This window comes from Zootoca vivipara, chromosome 2, assembly GCF_965207765.1.
Source record: "Zootoca vivipara chromosome 2, rZooViv2.hap1.1, whole genome shotgun sequence".
In the NCBI taxonomy this organism is placed as follows: Eukaryota; Metazoa; Chordata; class Lepidosauria; order Squamata; family Lacertidae; genus Zootoca; species Zootoca vivipara.
This window is the reverse complement of record NC_142584.1, coordinates 63,296,970-63,319,846: the sequence shown is the minus strand read 5'-3', so window position 1 is coordinate 63,319,846 and position 22,877 is coordinate 63,296,970. Positions and strand designations below refer to the sequence as shown.

General features: G+C 40.5%; 1 protein-coding gene across 2 annotated transcripts in view; it reads right to left on the bottom strand.

The window, feature by feature from the left end:
• Window positions 1-22,877, bottom strand: part of SGCD (sarcoglycan delta) — a 268,299-nt gene that overhangs the window by 53,081 nt on the left and 192,341 nt on the right. For both annotated transcript variants that reach the window (XM_035105746.3, XM_035105741.3), the window contains exons 4-5: window positions 15,264-15,351; window positions 10,106-10,225 (exon numbers count right to left, since the gene is read on the bottom strand). In XM_035105746.3, the coding sequence (XP_034961637.1) occupies window positions 10,106-10,225; window positions 15,264-15,351 (208 nt within the window). The remainder of the gene's footprint in view (window positions 1-10,105; window positions 10,226-15,263; window positions 15,352-22,877) is intronic.

Here is a 22,877-nt window from a genome sequence, read left to right as displayed (position 1 = left end):
ACAATAAAAATCCACAATAAGTACTTTTAGCTGATTAGAAAACTGTGATCACGTTAGGAAAAAGCAGCACTACCAACTACAAGAACTTTGCTCTTACAATCCAAATGAAAAGCTTGCGGCACTGGACATTAAATAAAGATTCTTCTGCCTCCATTATATTTGACTTCCATTTTGAGGATTTTGAGGAAAAGACACATTTTGAAATAAGTGAAACAGATATGTGTCATGCAAACAAACACAAGGGTTTGTGTGTATTCAATCACTTCATCAGTGCTCTTCTTATCCCTTAAACTTAATGCCACCAATAAAATACCTTAAATTACCTATTCTTTCGGCGTTTGATGATCACAGTATTTGTGATTAGAATCAAATTTCTAATACCTCTGGACTGAGATCTAAATTCTGATGGAATTTTGAATAGTTTAAAACAGGGCCGGGGAACCTGTGGCCCACTAGATGTTGTGAGACAAAAATTCCCATCACCTCATGTCACGTGCCAATGGGCAAGAATAATGAGAGTTGTAGTTCTACGACTTCTGGGGGCCACAGGCTAACCATCCTTTGTCTGAAGGAACTGGTTCACAGTCTGAGGATACCCCTTGATCTAACTTTGTCACTTTTGCTAAGTGACTCTCACCTGTCGTCACCTGTCAGATAGCCTAGCCTCAAATACACACACGCATGTTTTAGTCCTCATTACTAGTGTTCTTGGGGTAGTGTCTACGTTGATGCTATTTCAGTGCCAGGTAAAGATGTTTTGATTCTCAAGCTTTCTTATAGCCTTGAAATTCTTATGCTGTTTTAGTATCGAAAGCTGTCCCAGGAATTTATCTGAAGGGAATATAGATTCCTGTGACAACCAACCTACCAACTAATGAAACAAAGCAAAGTTATCAGTTAAGTTTATTATTTATGGCCCAATTTTCTACAGATGTATCCAAAGCATCTTATAATTTACAACACAAGACCAGGGTGTGGCTACTATTTAGCAATAGACTTATCCATCTCTTCCCTGCAATTGTAGCCTGCATGTTTTCAGCCTATTATATGAAGGAACATGCTGATTTCTAAATACTAATATTACACAGACACAGACACAGACACACACACACACACACACACACACACACAGCTTTGAGTATATTGATAAACGGAAAAGTGACTAAGCAAACAAAAGTAACAGTATTTAGCTGTTCCTTTGTAGGAAGTCATGAATACACAACTGTTCTGTATTCCATAGGTTTTTCTTACAGTAGTCATCGCATGAAATCTATGACATAAATCACATGTAAAGCATTTCCTACATTTAATAATAATAATAATAATAATAATAATAATAATAATAATAATAAAACACTGTATTTATTGGATGCTTGATCAGGCTGATAAGGATTTGAGGAGAGGCACTGCTTTTTTCCTCCCTCGTATGAGACTGAAATACAAAACCTAGGAGAAAATGTTTGTGGATGCAAAGCATTGAGACAGCAAGGATGATTTATACAAAGATAGAGATATTATCCCATCACATTCATATTAAATCATGTTTTCTCCTAAACCAAGCTGAGAAGCACCAAGGGCAATGCAAATTATTTCTTCATCTCCCTCAGGATTGAGCATGCAGCTCTTGTGAACCACAAGGTTGCAAATACAAACAATTGCCAGGTCTCGAGAGGAGAGAACACTGCTGGTTAAAGCATTATAGTTCTCCTTTATGCAGACTTACTTGGGAGTACCGTAAGTCCCACTGAATTTAGTTCATCCATATCACAGGAATATTGTATAATATTACATTTACATTCTGTTTATTATTTGTTAAGATAAATTCTGCAAATATAATTGATTTCCACTAATAGGAAAGATAAAATTAATTCTGTGCACACACATTAAGAATTTCTGCTGTGTCTGTGGCCTCTTGTTGGACTAAAACTGTCACATATTCCAATGGCCAATTGCACATTCTCAAAAATCTAGGATAAACACCGACAATTGGGAAACACTGGCCTGTGAGTGCTCCAATTGGAGAACAGACTTTATTAAAGGTGTCATGGGCTTTGAAGACGCTCAAACTCAGGACGAAAGGGAGAAACATGCTAAGAGGAAAGCACACTTGGCAAACCCCTCACCGTGATCAACTCCTGCCCAAAATCCTATGTCCCCACTGTGGAAGGATGTGTGGCTCCAGAATTGGCGTCCACAGTCACTTACGGACTCACTGTTAAGACCGTGTTCATCCAAGATGATCTTACTAGGCTACGAGTGATCGCCAAAGAAGACATTCTCAACCTTCTTAGTCTTTAAAAATGAATCATAATTGCCTGAAGTTGTGCCTTTAACTATGACCTGTCCTTAAAATTTGGCCACTCCTCCATAACTATCTTTCCCATTTTATATAGCCCATTCATTTGCTAATGTCGAAGCCAAGAGGATGACTCCCACTAACACAACAGGGCTCCCCCCCGCCGCAGCCCCTGTGCTTCCCCCAAATCCACTCTATAGTGTCAGGAAAACTTCCAGAAAAGCATGAGGAGGAGAGGGGAGGTGGTGGGAGGACCAATGTACTAGAGGAACATTCCTTGGAACTTGTGTCTTGACAGCATAATGTTTGACAAGTGGAGTGTTGCAGGATTCTGTCCTGGGCCCATTGTTGTTCAATGTATTTATAAATTACTTGGATGAAGGAATTGAGGGCTGCTCATCCAATCTGCAAGGAGACGTGGGTGGCGCTGTTGTCTAAACCACTGAGCCTAGGGCTTGCCAATCAGAAGGTCGGCATTCGAATCCCCGTGACCGGGTGAGCTCCTGTTGTTCGGTCCCAGCTCCTGCCGACCTAACAGTTTGAAAGGACGTCAAAGTGCAAGTAGATAAATAGGTACCACTCTGGCGGCAAGGTAAACAGTGTTTCCGTGTGCTGCTCTGGTTTCGCCAGAAGTGGCTTAGTCATGCTGGCCACATGACCTGGAAAAACTGTTTGCGGAGCGGAAAAATGCTGGCTCCCCCGGCCAGTAAAGTGAGATGAGTGCCGCAACCCCAGAGTCATTGACAACTGGACTTAACTGTCAGGGGTCCCTTTACCTTTACATCCAATCTGCAGATGACACCAAACTGGGAGGGGCAGCTAATGTTGCTGAAGACGGAATCAGGATTCAAGATGACCTTAACAGATTGGAGAACTGAGCCCAAACTAACAAAATGAATTTCAATAGGGACAATGGAAAGGTTATGAAATGCTGGAGAGTGGCCTGGATGATCAAGGGTCTGGAAACCAAGTCTTATGAGGAACAGTTGAAGGAGTTGGGTATGTTTAACCTGGAGAAGAGGAGACTAAGAGGAGATATGAAAGCCATCCTCGGACATCTAAAGGGCTGTCACATGGAACACGGAACAAGCTTGTTTTCTCCTGCTCTGGATGCGAACCAATGACTTCAAGTTACAAGGAAAGAGATTCTGACTGAACATCAGAAAGAACTTTCTGACAGTAAGAGCTGTTTGACCAGATGGTGGTGGACTCGCCTTCCTTGGAGGATTTTAAGCAGAGTTTGGATGGCCAGCTGTCTTAAATGCTTTAGTTGAGATTCATGCATAGCAGGGGGTTGGACTAGATGACTCTCAGGATCCCGTCCAACTCTACAATTCTATGGTTTGTGGAGGGTGCAGGGCACATGGAGGGAAAGTTCAATTGCATAGTGCCCTATATATTTATTTGAAGTATTAGCATCCTGCTTTTGCTTCTTAGTAACAGGAAATCACAATCCAATAACCATGGAAAATAGGATTAGGTACTAGTAGGTATATCTAGTATTATGCATTGCATATTATTATGCACTGTATTTATACATCTCTTTTAATTTTTTATTGTATTGATATCATGTTATGTATTTATATTATGGCATATAAATTTCTTAAATATATACATTGTATCACATTCTCAAGTTCTAAATAATGCTCAGAATCTAAAGGCGTGGTATACAAGGAGCTTTCCTGGTCATTTTTGATGCAAACTTGAAAAGACAAGTTTATTATTCATTCTAAAAAATTGATTGCCCCTTTAGCAGTGGGATCCTTTGCTCTAAATAAGACAAATTACACTGCAGTCATGTGCTTACGTATATCTGAGCATGTGTATCTCTCTCCTCTCTCTCTCTCTCTCTCTCTCTCTTCTCTTCTCTTCTCTTCTCTTCTCTTCTCTTCTCTTCTCTTCTCTTCTCTCTCTCCCTCCCTCCTAGCAATGGTCTCCCAAAAGATGCCATGATGTTTGGGAGCAGTGATTGTGGTATGTCAGCTGCAGTCATCTTAAAAGGCTAAATAAAGCATTTAACCACAGTTTAATTTCTGAAGAAGCTCATGCTAATTAAAATTACTTTACATTTAATTAAAATGTTTTTGTATAGTGATAATAATGTAACTGTGGTAATTAGTATCAAGTGGCATCTAGAGGGCATATTTAAAAACTAATCTGGAGAATAAATAGAGCTAATTAGTAGCTAGAATAATGCTTTATGATTATCCTTTGTTTATAACTGCTATAATGTTCAATGTGTTATTAAATGAAATTGGTAATTAATGTATATCAAAGCTATTTTTCAATGCTTTTATTAAAGCATCTCTGAGATACAACATTTTTTTAAAGGCAAACTGCATTTGTTTCACTTCCATGGAAATAAAAAGGATAAGCAGATGACGGCGTAATCTACAAAACAATTTATTAATGTAAGTTGCAGCATCCAAATCTGCAGTGTTCTATTTTATAAGCAAGTTTAGAAATAATACACACATCTGCTCCAAAATTCTGAAGTAGATTATGAAGTAAACTGTTCATCAACCACTATATTTTGTGAAATACAGTGAAGCAAAATTCACTGTATTTCACAAAATTCAGCTGCTACTAATGATTGTTGCCAGAAACATTAATGCCACACCAATGCATGGAAACACATGGTGCATATAGTAAAATAAGTATACACATACTTTTAAATATCATGGGTCATGCATACCAGCAGTAAAGGATTTTTGCACCCCACCCCACCCTGTCTTGCTTTGGACTAATGAAAGAATCCTGAGACAAGAGATTTATTGTTTGGGAAAACATGTTAAACACAGTGGCTGAACTTCCAGGACTATCTGGGAATCAATGAGAACTTGAAATAGGAAAAAAATTTTCTCACCCTTACTTATAAATTAGAATTCTGTTTCTCCTGCTACTTAGGGGTTGCCAAGAGAAAAGGAAAGTGATATATAACACCTAGACTTTCAGACACTTAATAGTGGTGCTAGAGAAAGGTAAGTGAGAGACTATGGGGAACTGCAACACAGAGCTCTGGTCTCCTGTTGTTGTTTTTTCATGACCACGATCTGCATTTGGTTCCCAGTACAGTACAGAGAAACATGGTACTGGTGCATATAGTCATTCAAAGTGTGGAGAAAGTGGATAGAGATTAGTTTGTCTCCCTCTGTCTTAACACTAGAACTTGGGGCCACCTGTTAAAGCTGAATATTGGAAGATTCAGGATGGAGAAAAGGAAGTAGTGAGCTACTGCAAGGTGATGGTCGCCAACTTGGGTGGGCTGTATGAGGGACTCAGACAAGTCAGAGAGGATAAGGTTATGGATGGCTAGTAGCAATGATGGCTATGTACTACCTTCCAATATCAGAGGAGCCATGCCTCTGAATACTAGTGGATGGGAAATTCAAGTGGGAAGGGTGCTGTTGCGCTCGTGTTCTGTTTGTGGGCTTCTCATAGGCATCTGCTTTGCACCACGAGACTAGAATGGCCTTTGGTCTGATCCAGCAGTTTGTAGTGTTTGATGTTGTATTACTATTTTTTGTTGGGAGCCGCCCAGAGTGGCTGGAGCAACCCAGTCAGATGGGCAGCATATTATTATTAACAACAACAATAACAACAACAACAAGAAGAAGAAGAAGAAGAAGAAGAATGTTCTTTAAAAATATTCAGTTTTATCAAGCAAACAATTTTGTTTGAAACCACGTTTCCCCACATTCTACCCTGACTGGCACAAGTAGCTGGGCAGTAGCTTTGCCACTCTGTCCAGCCCCACCACTGACACATGGGAGTTAGGATTACTCCCTAAATGTATTTATATACCCTGGTCACCATTTCTTTCAGCTCCTGCCATCGGGACGGAGATATACGGTAGAATTATGCAGGCAAGAACGAGCCGTCTCAGGAACAATTTCTTCTCTAGAGCGATTTTGGCCTTAAATGGAAAGCCTGGACTTTGAAGTCATCTTATTTTACTTGTTATTTGTATTATATTTACTGTTTTTAATTAGGTTTTGTAATTTTGGATTACTGTATATTCCGGCGTATAAGACGACTGGGCGTATAAGACGACCCCCAACTTTCCCAGTTAAAATATAGTTTGGGATATACTCGCTGTATAAGAAATACGACCTGGCATATAAGACGACTCCCGACTTTTGAGAAGATTTTCCTGGGTTAAAAAGTAGTCTTATACGCAGGAATATACAGTATGCGGAATGCTTTATCTGAGTGGATGTAGCAACCGAGTAATTTCGTTGTTCCCGCAAGGGGACAATGACAATAAAGATATCTTATATATATGCTAGATTTATTTATTTTTTAAAAAACTGCCCTGGTTTATTAGTTTTTGTTTAAAAATGCACAACATTGTTACTGCTTGGACTAGAAAAAGTTGGCAAGCATTTTCAGATCCTGACGGCTGCAATCCAAACTATGTATGGCTGCATTTGAACACATATGGGTGAAAAGACACATCAAGTATCATTAAAATGTACGGGCACCTTCCCATTAACATTAGTGAAATGTGGATTACACCCTAAATGCTTCTCTTAACTACCTTCTCCTGTGAAAACACGGAATTTGTTTGTTGTTGTTTTGTTCAGCACAGATGGTAGCTTGAAATGCAAAATATTCCTTACTGCATTCTGTTTTTAAAGTTCTAATTTTCAGATCTTCTAAACAGTGTGTTGTTTTTCCCTCCTCCCCAACGTCTTGCTGCTAGTCCTGGAAAAGTCTTTAAGAATTCAAAGGGAAAAGAGCCAGCCTTATTACTTTTGTCACTTTAAGGCTCCAGCACTGCTTCAGAGAACAAACTTTCAGATCAAGCTTTGAACAGAGTACAAAGGAAAGGAAGTAATTATCATTAACAAGATTAAAAGCGGACCACGTGCCCAATAACTGCTGCTCTAACCTCTCCAAGAGGACTTTCATGCCAGACTGCAGTCTTATACTTCTCTTGGTATAACAAGGATGGGTAAGGCCAGAACAAGTACAAGTCAAGATTGCTTACATAGCAAAGAGAAGTGTCCGAAGACAGACAGACAGCAGCAGCACCAGGACTTTGCCAAAAGCGATGAGTAGATTCTACCTCCCACAATAACTAGCTGGATTGCCAACACACCCAAGAAGACTGAAGATAAGAAAGATGGGTAACAGGTTATATTTATTAAATATAGCTATTATAGAATCTGACGATCAGAATAAGTCAACAAAATTAACAAATGCCAATGAGATCTGGGCAGTGTGGTGGATAGTTAGGAGGATTTCCACTCTCCCATCTTCTGAGCCAGCCTCCAGCCACACACCTTGTGATCACGTAGCAAGGCCCTCAGTGCGTGCTTCTCGGGTATAGGAACCTGACATGCGTGCCGTGGCCCCGTTGGCTAATGTTCACCCTGATGTGTCTGACAACCCCAAACACTCTGGTGCAAATATTAGTCAGATATCCCCCAAAATCCACTCACCCACCCTGGAACAAATGCCAATTAGCCAAATTCTAACAAAGCACCACTCCAGTCATGTGGACACCACCAAACAGTGTGAAGTAGGTAAAAAGGCTGTGACATGGGCCAATTAATGTCAACCCGCCCACCCCCTCCAATTCCTACTCAGTTCCCTCAATGAAGTCAACTAACAGAGCTCACAGTGCAAAAGGGAGGGGGGAGAGTGGGTGTCTGGGTGAGAAGAGGGGTGGAGCTGGCTTAAATAGCCCCACGTTACCCCTGCAGGGGAGTCCATCTCTCTTCTTCTTGCAGGGGAAGAGAATGTTGCAAATGTATCCCACTCCCACCCCCATATGGGGAAGGAATGGAATTGTGCTCCAACCAAGACAAAATCCATGAATTATGGCACATCCTCATGTTAAGAGATACAATCCTCTCAAGGTTATTAAAAACTCTCTACATAAAGTATAACTCTGATAACTTTGTCTTTCTCCCCCTCCTTTGATATCTCTGTTTAGGATAGATAAAATATGGAGAGACGTTCTGCTGCAAGCATAAATAAAATGGCAGTAGAGCTGTGGAAATGCCCCCTTCTTTTTATGTTTCAGAGACTAAAGGGAGGCATAAAATAACACTGTTGTGCTTTGAAAACATTGCTGTCTCTCTCCACCAGAACAATTTAACTAAACAACAGAAAAATATATGTGATCTGCATGGACTGCAAGGAACCTGCAACTTGTGGATTACTGTAATCCTGAAGCTGCAAAATACACATTTGTCTAAAGGAACTTGAAATATACACCACCACCACCACTAAACCCCAAGGAAAAGGTCCTGAAAATAACCACCCACTCCTTTACAACTAATTTTATGCTACGAGTGAGAACCAACTGATGGGAATGTTATTGACACTTTAAACAAGAACAGATCACACCAACATATTTGAACCAGCAGTTCAGGATTAAAAGCAGCGAGGGAAAAGCTTTAGAAGACATGAAGCTTGCTAGTTTACTGCTCTTCCACACACTCTCCCCAAGGCTGCATTTTATTAGAGTCATTTACCCACTTTTAACAGGCTTAAAACTCAGCATATATCAAATGCCATCAATTTAAAAGCAAGGGAGAAGACTGTAGCTTCAAGTTTACAAAGAAACACAAGAAGAGCCTGCTGGCCCATCCTGTTCCCACAGTGGCCAAACACAGTTGCCTGTGGGAAACCAGCAAGCAAGATTCGAGCACAAGAGCACTTTCCCTTCCTGTGGTTTCTAGCAACTGGTATTCAGAAGCATTGCTCCCTCCAACTCTGGAGGCAGAACACAGCCATCATGGCTAGTAGCCATTGCCAGCTCTCTCCTCCATGAATGGAGTTTAGTGGGAAATATACATTGAAATGGTTTAAAAACCTCAGCTATGCCTTTACATATTGATTTTAAAAAATGCACAAACTAATCTCATTTCACAAATGCCAGCAAAGAACATTGGCAGATGGACTTAATGCAGGAAATATCATCTTTCCATGATTTTCCATTTTGACTCATCACCAAAAGGGCTTATTTCAATATGAGAGCTCTCTGGTAACATGACAAGTCCAAAGTCATAAAAAACATAGCGTTGGAAGGGACCCTGAGGACCATCTAGTGAAATCTCCTGCAATGCAGCTGTCCCACACAGAGAGGGATCGAACCTGCAACCCTGGCATTATCAGCACCACAATCTAATCAACTGAGCTATCCAGGCTTCCCAAGTCATATGGGCAGAGACCATGGCTACACTACCCTTTCTGGGAACTGGAGAATTTCTGATAGGAGAATGATCAACGGTCAGCTCTTACACTGCGACCTCAAGACTTCTGTTGTTGCACATAGGCACAGGAAGCAGCAACACCGCAGAACCCCCTGTTGCCACAATAAAGGTAATGTTGGAAGGCAAGCTAATTTTTAGGGCAGCTGCACAATTCTTGAGGGAAAGTAATGCAGTGAAAACAGGGAATGCTAGTGCCCCCCCCCCCTTTGGTGCAAACAGTTTAAAAGTGTATTTAACCATTTAATCCATATGTATTCCTTACTCCCATGAGGATAAGCAGCAGAATTTATTTTTTTAGGTCTTCATATTCCAAAGTCCTCTGCTGCCATATCTAATAATGCAACAAATAACAATGCTGAAATTTGTTGTTGTCTCTCCAGTCCTCTGGGAATTTGATCCGGTTTTGAAGGGCATAAGCTAATAACACTGAAAAACCCCATGAACAATGAAAAGCACTTGATCAGTTCTCCCTGAAGCTAACAGCAGGTTTTCCACAAGTACCATGAATGAGATCAAACACTGAAAATATTTTCCAAAGAACAAATATATAGTGATGAAATATTTGTTGAATATTGTTTACCTAAAACTTTAAGTCTCTCTGCTCCAACCACCACTTCATTGTCATCTGCAGAAAACAACAATTTCCCCGAGGTGGTTAGCACTTGAAATTTTTGGCTGTATGCTTCCACTGCTTTGGGCCCTAAAGAGAAGAAAGAAAACTTAGTGATCTCTTTGATCTGCTATTATGCTGAAAATAATACATTAACATATCCTGGATTATGAATCTGACAATTAAATAGAAATGCATGAAGGTGGTTATGCTAATGGTTGTGCATTTATCATGTTGCTAGAGAGACTAATAAATGTTTCTTCTCTCTTCAGCATTTATTTTAAAATATATAAAACATTTAAGCAAATGTAAGACCTACTCATTGAAAAAAAGCATTATTTTCTTGCTACTTAATGAATTTTGATTTATAGAAACTCTGTCACATAACTCATAATGAAGTGGCCATTCTGATAAAGAAAGATATTCTAGACTAACGGTTCAAAATTTTCCACCATCAGAACAAATTCTGCCATTGAATTGTATTACATAAACAAAGCACAGCATATTTACATATATATTAGAATTTATGACTTTTTTGCTTGCTTTTTTCTAATGTATTGGATAGGAAGGATGGGAAAGAGTTTTCCATTCAAAGGGTTAGCTGCACAAGGATGGCATGATGTGGGAAGAAATTTGTAGCTATGGTACGGAGTATGATTCCTATTAATAATATCTGGTTGGAATTTCTGGTAGGATGGCAAACAGCAGGTGGAGCCAGGGGTAGAGTTAAGTAGAGTTAACTTTCTCCCATTTTTTCTACTTCATTACTCCCACCACTGCAGTCTGACATGCAGAAATTAAGCAGATCAAGCTTTTCATGGCATGGAAAGAATGTCCAGTCTTAGCTTCTTCTTCTTCATCATCATCACCATCATTATCATCATCATAATTTTTTATTATTATTGTGCAATTAAGAGGCAAATTCTGCTGCAATCCACAGGTTTTACCCCTGAGAGCATAGGAATTCAGCATTCAACAGGTTAATTTTTGTATTATCAGGCTGCTGCTAAACTGACAGGAGCAGAACCCATTAAAAACAGGGAAGAGGACCAAGGTGGCAATCCTGCTATTGCCATGTAGGGACAAGTAGGGATACCACCTTTATTTATGATGTATTTTTACTTCAGTTCCTAGTCTCAAGGACAAGATACTGATATAAAATGGTACCAGATTTAGTAAATTGATTAATGATTATGCATGTGATGGACACAGAGAGAATGTGGGTCTGGCTTTTAGGCTGTGCAGTCCAAAGAGAAATTTCCTCTGAACGACCATCCGAGCTGGGGGTGGGGACAACTAATAAGTATGTAAGTTGGAGGTGGGACAGGAGAGAGAATGTTTTCTACATAATATTCTGGGCAGAGAATTATGAGGTTTGATCACAGAAGTGCTGCTGCCGTGGCCTGCATATAATGAAGAAAGAAGGAAAGGATTTTGTGGCCTGTTAGGAACTCTGCATCAGAAAATGTATTAGCTTTCCATACATACATTTAAACAGGAACCCAATCTCTAAACAGTTCTAATTTATCCTTCCATGAATCATTTTTATGAGTTAATATACTCATACAATACACCTCCACCTCCTCCTAACATTTTCTAACATTATCTGAAGTTGACCATTCTTACACCATACATACATGAACATTTCATTGCTATTGATATTACACACACACACACACACACACACACACACACACACACACACACACACTGGTGTATAGCAGACTCTCATAAGCAGAAAAAGATAGGATGAACAGGGTACTCTCTGCCAAAGACGCCTGCCCAGTTCAAAGAGTAATTTAGTAAATCAATACAGCTTGTTCAAGCAAAACAGATAGATGCTAAAGCCAAACTACAAAAAACCCACAACCCACAAACCAACATAAGGGAATTCCTTCCAGCAGCAACTTAGAGACCAACTAAGTTTGTCATTGGTATGAGCTTTCGTGTGCATGCACACTTCTTCAGATATAAGGGAGAGAAACATTATTTCCTCCCTAATAATAAATCAATTATTAGACAATGAGCCCAAACCCAATGTTTGTTCTTGAGTTCAGGGCTTGTGGTTTGTCTGGAGGAGACAAACCATGAACTTGGGTTCAGATGACATGCTAGGTCAAAGCAAGCTCTCAGCAACAGGAGGCCCAGGGAAGAAATCCAGAGGCTGCAATCTCTGCAGCTTAATGTTACACGTGAACAAGTTTACTGCCTGGAAAGTTCTAGATCATGTGATGTTCTGGCAATGTTGCTAAAATAGTATGCATATATACACACATACACCCACAAAGATTTGACAGTATTTTGTTAAAACCTTCAAGACCAGCCGTAAAATTGCTATTAATAGACATGAAGTATAAAACCAGCTAGTGGTGTTTCAATGGTTAGAACACTGTGTAGTCGCTGTGATGCAAAATCTGTTCTAAAACTCTCCATATGAAAGGCATGATGCTTGAAATGACCCTGTGAAAATGAATGGGTGTGAAAGGATCAGTGGAAGCAATGATACAAGCCTTTCTTTCTTGATATGTACCCCTTAGTTTCCCCAATTTTCTTTGGGATATTCAGTCAGTGGCTTCTCCACTTCAAATTTTAACAAATGTTAGCAACCCTCATGGCAATGTTCGTGCTAATGTGTAGCTAAGCAGCACAAACAGATGTCTCTTCCATGGCTTGGCCAGAAGCATCATCTTTGAAAACAACCACTTCAAAACAATCCACACAGATGCACATCTCACTGAGATAACAATTTCTGTAATTATCTGCAATAGCAGCAAAGATGCACTGGGTCACTTGGAAAGTGCTAAAGAGCACAATCTGGGTGCAAAGCTCTCATAATCTAAAGCAAAGGTTAAGGGCAGGAAACAATTAAGCAATTCACAAGATATGTGGTAGAGTATTATTATCAGCATTTATTTCTTGAAGCAAATGTCATAGGATTATGGCCTGTTTCTGACCAGCATCATTTATCACAGGCAGCAAGAGATGACAACCAAAGGCCTTTTTGGTTTTGGTTAAATGTAGCCTTTTAATTTGCATATTAAAAAGATTGCCCATACAGTAGATGATATGCAGAGCACCCGCAGGGTTCAAATAACCATTCTCATCATCTCCGATTTCTAGCTGCTGGTCCCATATAAGGAGCTGCTCATATGCAAGCCAATGGCACACATCCCAAATGTTGAATTGTCCCTTTCTACATAGTGGCAAATGTTTTAATTGGGTATCCTTTCAGATATGCTAGCAGCCAAATTACACATTGTTCTAGACTAGAGATGCTGTCAGTCTGCCACACACTGGTCTTCAAAAGAAACTGGGTTCTTTCTATACTGAGCAGTTTTCATTTGTCCAGTTTCCTGAGAGAAATCAATCAGAGAAATTGAGTGCTGTTAAAAATGGTAAGGTAAAGGGAAAGGACCCTGGATGGTTAAGTTCAGGCAAAGGCAACTATGGGGTGCGGCACTCATCTCACTTTCAGGCTGAGGGAGCCGGCATTTATCCCCAGATAGCTTTACAGGTCATGTGGCCAACATGACTAAACCGCTTCTGCCGCAACAGAACACCGTGACGGAAGCCAGAGCGCATGGAAATTTGTTCTCTTATGCATCGCAAAACTACTGGGCCTTTCAGATTTTTCAAACATTTCTTGACCCCCCCCCCCCCCGGAAAAAAAACCTCTACTGCATTGCATCTTCACCTCCAACCCCCTGATCTGGACATTTTACCACTATGATCCTGAGAGTGGAACAAGAAGTACAAGATTCACTGTTTTACTAAAAAAAAAAATGTAACCAGTTCTAGTTTCCCATCCTCTGCTAGTAACACACTGTTATGGAAATGTATGACATGAAGAAAGAGAGAGAAAGAAATGTGTGGTTATTTATAACTGCATAAGTTTTCAGTAAATGTAAGTGGCTAAAATACTTGCATTATCTTCGCTCTCTATATATCTCAGACTTATTTACTTTTATAACAAGAAATGCAATTTGCATTTCCTAAATAATCATGTCACACCTGTCATTCTTGTTTCAGTATGACAGGGCAACAAAGTCTTAGAATATTTAGATTCAAAGGCAAGAGTTGCATCTCCGGGGACCATTTTCCCAGTCCAGTAATTTCAAGCCTGGCAAACTGCACAATTATTCCACATAACACACAAACTGCACTATCTTTGTGGTTGCACAGCAACTAAATTCTATTATCCTGCAACAGAGTCACTCGAGTGCTTGCATTTTCTGCCTGTACGTGGTAAAAAATGATCAACCAGCCCAACAAGCTCCCCACCCCTCCCGCTTTTTCTTCTTGAACGTGATAATCTGGGATTGAATTCTGGGGTGAATTTATTTCCTCTCCTCAAGGCAATTTTCACACATGCAACTAAAAATAATTGCTGGCTGAAACTGTTTATTTAATTATTTAGCACTCTCACTTGAGGCCAGGTGTTATATAAGCAAAGCAGGCAATCTAATTTCACACACAACAAAATGTTTATGGATTGCCAATGCCGTCTCATGGAACCGCTTCTCTCCCTTGCCAGGCTCCTTTCTTTTTGAGCAAGCCCTCTTGCTGCAAAGGCACACATGCACTCAAAAGCAACATGTCTGCTGAGGATTTTTTTTTAAAAAAAGAAGCATCAGTTTCCCTGTTAAACATGAAGGATACCATTTCATGAACATAAATGGTACTTCTCAGCATAAGCGATTTACTTTTAAAGAGGGGTTTCGGAAACCTTTAAAAGACAAGAGTGTATCCCTGCTGTGAATATTAATCAGTTAAGTGTCAGTCGTCCTGGGTAAGTTTAAATTGTCCAGGGACATTTTTGTGCCTGTTACAAATCAAAGATCAAAATGACTATTCTCTTCCTGAACTTGTACTTGTACAAGTGACCTTTTGTGTCAGACTCTGCTTTAAAATGAAAATAATTTTTGGCTGCCTTATTAGAAATATACAGCCAGCTTCTTCTTCAGCTCACTTCTAACATTCTTATATTTTATTTCTAGACAGGCAGGCTGGGTCATGGCTTGTACTGTACTAGATAAGTTAGTGATTATTATCCCATGGGCTAATGATCACAAAATACCCCATCACAGTGCCCTTTTTGTCTTCTCCTTCCCTTCCTCAGGCACCTTACCTGTTACAAGACGTGTAAGAACTTTACTCTCCTCATTGAGAATGTTCACTGTAACATTCCGAGCAGATTGGAAGTACAGAGGGTTGCCCTATAATAAGAGCACAAGAGAAAATGAATGAGACGGGCACATCGCTTCTCACTAGAAAACGTACTGTGCTCTCACGAAACCTGCAGGACATGAGTGCCCAAATCCATGTACCTATATTTGGTCAAATACTTCCATGGCTCCTCTAAACAAAATGCTTGCTTAAAGGATTACATAGAGTCATATAATTTTTTCATAGGACAAAATGTCACATGGTCCCTGTGGTTAATCATTCATTTTTAAAGGTCTGGCCCAGGGCAAAGTAAACAGTGATCTGCTTCACACAGGGTTTGGTAGTGCCTAGAACAGGCATCCCCAAACTGTGGCCCTCCAGATGTTTTGGCCTACAACTCTCATGATCCCTAGCTAACAGTACCAGTGGTCGGAGAAGATGGGAATTGTAGTCCAAAACATCTGGAGGGCTGAAGTTTGGGGATCCCTGGCCTAGAACCCTAAACGAATTAGTCCCCAAATATCTGAAAGACCACCTCCTTGCCTACATGCCCTCTTGGGGCTTAGGAATGAAAGAGGATGGGCTATTTGTAGTTCCACTGCTTTCAGAAGTTTTTTTTGGGGGGGGGGGAGCTGACAGTCTCAGAAAGGGCATTCTCTGTAGCAGCCCCTGAACTGCCAACTCTCAACAGGACGTAAGGCACCACCATATTACTGGCTTCTTAGAAATATCAGGTAAATCATTGCACAATATGACTGTGAAGAAAAGCTTTGACACAGGGTTCCACTAAGTTTAAATAAAATATGTAAGGATGGTGTTTCATAGACTTTGTTCACTTCCTTGAAAATGGATTCCAGAGTCGAACATGCATTTGAACATTCATACCAACTCTCATTCTGATCACTCAAACTTCCAAGTCATATATTGTGTTGTATTTTGTATTTGCCTTCCCTTTCCACCTTCTTAGGGTAGAGCTGCTATTCAAACTCAAAACACAGAATTATGGCTTAAACCATAGCTGTCAAGTTCTCCCTTTTTTAAAAGGGAAATTCCCTTATGCTGAATAGGCTTCCTCGCGAGAAAAGGGAAAACTTGACAGCTATGGCTTAAACATGTATATGAAAGTTCATACAAACAGCCTGGCTCCTGCCCAAAATAATTCAAATTGGAGAATTAAGGCAAAGGACCATTATAAAAAATTAAACTCTTGATTATTCAAAGATATTTGGGTTCATCAAACCAACTTCATCTCATATGTTTCTGACATGTGGTTACTGCAGAGCAATCCATTTTTGATTAAGCTGGGCTTTATGACATGGCAGAGAGAGAAATGTCCTGATCTAGCAGCACACAACATATTTTCTGGATCAGATTTATGGGTGCAGAATGAGTGCTGCATCCAGTGGCTGGTGCTTCTGCGCTACCCATGAATCACCAAACTGATGGTCAGTGCTGTCATATATGAATATACAAAGCTGTCTTAGTCTTAAGACATAATTATTGGTTTTTTCAACCCAATACTATCTATTCTGACTGGCAACTCCAAGTTTTCAAGCAGAGATCCAGTTCTGCTACTTTGCATCCTCTTTATGCAATACATGTGTTCTACCACTGAGCTATGGCCCCCTCCTGCTCTTTGTTCCAGAATAGAGGAATAACATTGAACCCAGGATCCCTTCAGCAAGCGATTAGCACTATAAAGGCCCACAAGGGAGACCATTTAGCAGGAATACCCTCACCTAATGAGGTGGGGCTGTGCACATTGCTGTGTGCAAATACATCAAGATCTGCCTTTGTCAACCTTGTTGTGGCACCATGTTTGCAAAGAGCCCGAGCTAACCTTTGCTTTTTGAAACAGGTGAAAGAAGCAAATTCAGAATCTAAAGCCCATATTTAATCTTTTGTTGACACTACCTGAACTGATGACATGACACTGGCTTAATTTATTTTGAGCTACAAATTGAGCAGAAAATAATGGCATGCAGTTCACAAGGTTGAAGCATTTGCAGTTGGTGGTTAGCCTTTGATACAAAGGTACAGATGCAGTCTGAATAAATAACTGGGCTCTCAATGTCAGTGGACCTCAAAATAAGCCTTAGGATATTACACATCATATACTAGTGGAACCAGCAGACTGTGCCCTAATAAAGAGGTGCGCATATGACTCAAAACTGTTTTGATACAACCCACCTCCCAGGAATGACATTTTCTCCATACAGATAAGGAACTGGAATTTGCTCTTCCAAATAAACTCTGGCCAACCCTAACTCACACACCTGTGTCCAAGAATGCTTTGCATCAGGTGCACTTCATATTGCACAGTCTGCCCTGCTTCGTTCGGGTTGTATAACCTAGTTCCCTTCTTGTAGACAGATGCATATTGAGTGTAAAGCAGCAACATTCTTGGCATGGTTTGCATGGGAACTTTTGTTAGTGTGATGCCATGAGACCTCATAAGACACAGTCAGCATCTGCAGTGGATCAAGGCTTTGGGGGTGCAGAGCATTATTTATAGGTGTAGTTCTAGTATAAAGCAAAGACATTCCTGGGTGTGGCCAACTTAAAAACACCTTGCAACCAAATTTAGTTTGAGGTCGCATGTGTGCTCCCATGACCCTTCAAAGGCATTTTAGAGTTTGGTGGTTCATATCCCAGTTATTAATTCAGCATCTCTCAATCAAAGAAAAAACTAGGAACATATTCAGCCTCAACTTGAATTAGCTCCAGCTTAATATCTAGTTCCAACATGGCCCATTTAAAAATGGCTTACAATATGGAGAGATATCCATTAGTAGATGTCAGCTCGAATCTCTCATAAACTTTCCTTTTCAATGAGAAAACGTGTGTTTTTGGCTCTAATGACAGTTGGTACCACTTATTTCTACAATGAGGTTTCTTTAAAAACAAACAAACCACATGATCCAATAACCACTACAACTACTTAACCTGTTCAACCAGTTCTCCTTGTCTGAGCCTTTCTGGAAAGCTCGGCAGACTTTTAGACTCCACTACTCCCTGTAATATGAAGGGGTGGGCTCCAGTGTTTATTACCATTTTGCATAAAATGAGATTATACTCTTTAAGAAATAACATTAGAGAAGCAAAGGAGCTCTCCTCACCCACAGAGGAGCCAGAGTACATTTTAAAAACACTTAACTGCTGCCCCTTTTTCAGACATTTAGTTTACGGATTCAAAGACCTTTGGTTCTTGTGGTTTTCAGAAAACTAAATCTGTCTGATGGAAGAGCCACTGTTGTATTAGTCTGCTAGCAGAGAATTTTTTACAGCACTTAGAATACTGCCCACTTAGGTTTCCATAACTCATTCCATTAAAGGCTAAAAAAAGGAGCTAACATCCAGGATTTATCTTTCTCTCAGAGACACTGCACAATTAGCATCTAATGCTTTCCTAAAGCACATACAGTAGGAGCACTTTTATTTTCTGACACACAGTTCTTTAAACACATTTCTTGTACATTCTGTTGAAAGAATCAGGGTGCTCATGCTCTCTCTCTCACACACGTCAAGTTGCAATGAGAAGCACACCTTCTTTTTTCTTTCCTGAAATATATGCATATAAACACACACAACACACAGAATTTGGTGCCACATCCATTTCTCTGCTACATTAGGGCACAGGTTATACCAATACAGAATCATCAACCTAAATAGTGAGAACGATCTGTGCCATGGCACCCCAGCACATGTGAGGTCTAGCAGCCGTGCATGTACTGAACAGTGCACCAAATGGGGGTCTCGCTGTTGCTTACTTGCACTGAGATGGTCAGGATGGAACTCGCACCAGTACACTCACATGGCACCACCCTTGCCACTGCACTGTTCCAGCCCTGCCCAGGTAAGCTGCACTGATGTTGGTCTTAGGAGGACAGCGCTGCTTCACCACATGAGTTGCTACAGGTGAGGTCGCAGCCATGCCTCATCCTAACTGTATTTGCAACACAGTCTGATTCAGAAAAGACAAGCGAGTTGAACCTGGCCATCCCCTTGATTGCACTGATGTATTTGCATGGAGGTAACTTTTCCGGACACACCGCTTTCACAAGCTGGCTTGCTAAAAGGTTTAAAGACACATACAAATACAAACATGACTTACAGTTTACAATTCCAACCACTGATCTGAAATGAGTGTCAGCTAAAAAGGTTCCAATGCAGCACACTAACCCAACACGGACTGAAATGAAAACATATTCAGAGTTCTCTTCAACCAGCAGTAATGAAGCAGCACATACTTCTTCCCAAAGGGGACGTATGTGTGGTTGTATTTAGTATTTATTTAGTATGTGTGGCACCATACCTGCCAGTCTAACAACTCCTATTAGTGGGCCATGTTCACAGACACAGTTCTTGAACTTCACATAAGCTGGCTTCACATAATCCTTCCGATAACTTGGTACAAAAGCATGTAGGGCTCTGAAGACCAAGACTACCACCATGAATTGGGCAGCCTGTGTGACCCATAAATAACTGGTGTAATATGACCTGAATGTCTAGTTCCCACAAGTGTTCTGGCTGACATATTCTGCATCCATTGCGGCTCCCAGACTGTCTTCAAGAGCAGCCTCACATAGAGTACTCTGCAATAATGGCTGTAACTAAAGCATGTGCCACGGAAGCTAGCAGTGTCTGCTTTCTCTTGATAGAGCTGCAGCTGTTGAACTAGCCTCAGGTTTACTATCTCATCTGGTGTTTACGAGAACTCCGTGAAAGATCATGTGCCTTTTTAAAAACTGCAGCTTGCGCTCCTGTCACCACTTCACTTGTTTCACCATGACTGATCCACTCTAATTGCAGTTGCTTGAAATGATTATACTATATATACATAATTTTTCAGTCTGGTAGCTCCACTCTGCCTATAAGACGAATGCTGTTTTTATTGATTTCAGTGGTCCCTGAATTAGGCTCTTCAGCTCTCTCAGCAGTTTTAGAAAATTAGATGAAAATCATCATCATCATCATCATCATCCAGGCTGCTTTACGCTGTCTTGGATTAAATGATTTTTATTGTTTTCTTTTTATTGTTTTCTATTGATTTTTGTTGAATTGAATCATAATGTTTTATTATTTATTATTTGCATTATTTCTAGCATTATTTTAGCATTTTTCTTTGTTAAGACCCCAAGGAATGTGTACAGATAGGCAGCTGTTTACATTCGTTAGATCATCGTCATTATCATAGATGAAATGATCAGCTATTTAGACATCTTTAAGGCTGGTTCTCCCAGGGCAGGCATCCCCAAACTTTGCCCCCCCCCCGATGTTTTGGACTACAGTTCCCATCTTCCCCGACCACTGGTCCTGTTAGCTAGGGATCATGGGAGTTGTAGGCCAAAACATCTGGAGGGCTGCAGTTTGGGGATGCCTGTCCTAGGGTATTATCCACAACATTGTTGCACTTATCTGTTTATAGGGCTGGACAACTTTTTTTTTTTTTGGCTTGAGGGTTGAATTCATCCATGGCCAAGCCTCCAGCACTCGCATATCAGAAGCTGGTGTAGCTACCATGTGCTTTCTCTCTCTCTCTCTAGGGTGATCTCTGCAGTTCACCTGAGGCTGGGAGTTCTTGCCCTCTTTCAGCTCATCAGCTAATCAACCTATCCGATACCCAGCGTGACGCCTACTTTCATCCTCATCAGGGCATTGGCCTGAGTTGGGAGAGGTTTAAATCCAGGCTACTTTTATTTTTTATTTGGCATGTGTTCATCTATTCATCATCTACATCTCATTTCTACATTAATCCACGCAAAAATACTTAGTTTAAAACAGATTTCTCTCCTCAAAATAAACGTTTTTAGAACCATGCAAATTGAGGAAGCGCAAAAGCCAGGGTGTAACTGAATTATAATCTGCACATTTGACCACGAGGTACGAAATCAGGTCAGCTTGTATCAGATTTCACAAAGGTAAACTCTCCAACCACCCCTTCAGCTACATAGAGACGTTCAAATGTGTCCACATGCAAGTGAAGCTGTGGAACACGAGGAACTCTGCAGAAGAGGAGGCAGTGGCAGGCTGCCTAGGTCAAGGGTACAATCTCATAGTCAAACTAATAAATAATAATAATAATAATAATAATAATAATAATAATATTAATATTTATTTATTATTTATACCCCGCCCATCTGGCTGGGTTTCCCCAGCCACTCTGGGTGGCTTCCAACAGAAATATTAAAATACAATAATTTATTAAACATTAAAACCTTCCCTAAACAGGGCTGCCTTCAGATGTCCTCTAAAAGTCTGGTATTTGTTTTTCTCTTTGACATCTTGTGGGAGGGCGTTCCACAGGGTGGGTGCCACTACTGAGAAGGCCCTCTGCCTGGTTCCCTGTAACTTGGCTTCTCACAGCAAGGGAACTGCCAGAAGGCCCTCGGCACTGGACCTCAGTGTCTGGGCAGAACGATGGGGGTGGAGAAGAAGAAGAAGAAGAAGAAGAAGAAGAAGAAGAAGAAGAAGAAGAAGAAGAAGAAGAGGAAGAAGAAGAAGAAGAAACGGGCAACACTTGCTCTGCTGGCTCTGGAGGTGTGCGGAGGGATGCACAGGGCTGGTGCTTCCCATGATGGTGGTGGTGATTTTATTTACATCTAAATACAAAATACTAAAACCAATTCCAATGAAAGCAATCAATAAAACACCAAAAACAATGACAAGGCCATCTTCAAGGGCGTGTGTAGGTGACAAAGCACTCTGCTGCCTACCCTGGAAGAGAGGGGAAGGCTGATACAACTAATAATTGCAGAAGAAATAGCTGTGTTTCAGTCTGTTCACATATAGGGGGGTGGGAAATGTTAGGGATATGTATGACTGGGAGGCTGGGAATGTGTGATGGTGTTGCTGGCATGAACCAGTGCCTCTATGTAGGAGACAGACAATTTGCACAATTATGGCCCTATAGTGAACTGCCATGATCATTCGTATCCCTCTTGGTAAAAGCACTGGTGCACACAATGTGTGCTCTCAGGCTTGAGCAGTGTCAGAACCAGAACTCTGTCACATTGTGATGCCACAACAAATTATCCCAGTATGTGTATATCAGACATAAATAAAATTAAGCTGGAATTCTGATCCCTGCAGTATTTGCACTTGCCTAGCTATCTACTTCAATGGAGCAAAGATATCACGGCTGACACATCATTATCACCTACGTAAGACTCCAACATTTGTTTTTAACACCTTAGCAACATCTGAGTGTTTGCAAACACTCCATGGATTCTCACCCATTCGGCTTCCCACACACAGCCAAATGCCACATGGACAGCTATGAGAAAGACTAGCAGTACTCTGGAGTGAAGCGGATGTTTCTTTCCAATGGGGAAGGGGAGAATAATGGATTTGTTAACATTCAGTGGAAAAGTTAAGAATGATGAACTGAAAGTTTTAACTATATTGTGGTTCTGAAAATGAAATATAACCCAGAATAATATTTGATAGCATTTATTTCAAATTAGAAACTTAAAAAAAACCCAACCCTCTTCATTTGTGCAAGATCTCTCTGTGAGAAGTGTGATGTTTAGGGGCTATAATTATAGATATCAGGAATGAGGATTGGCCTAAAACA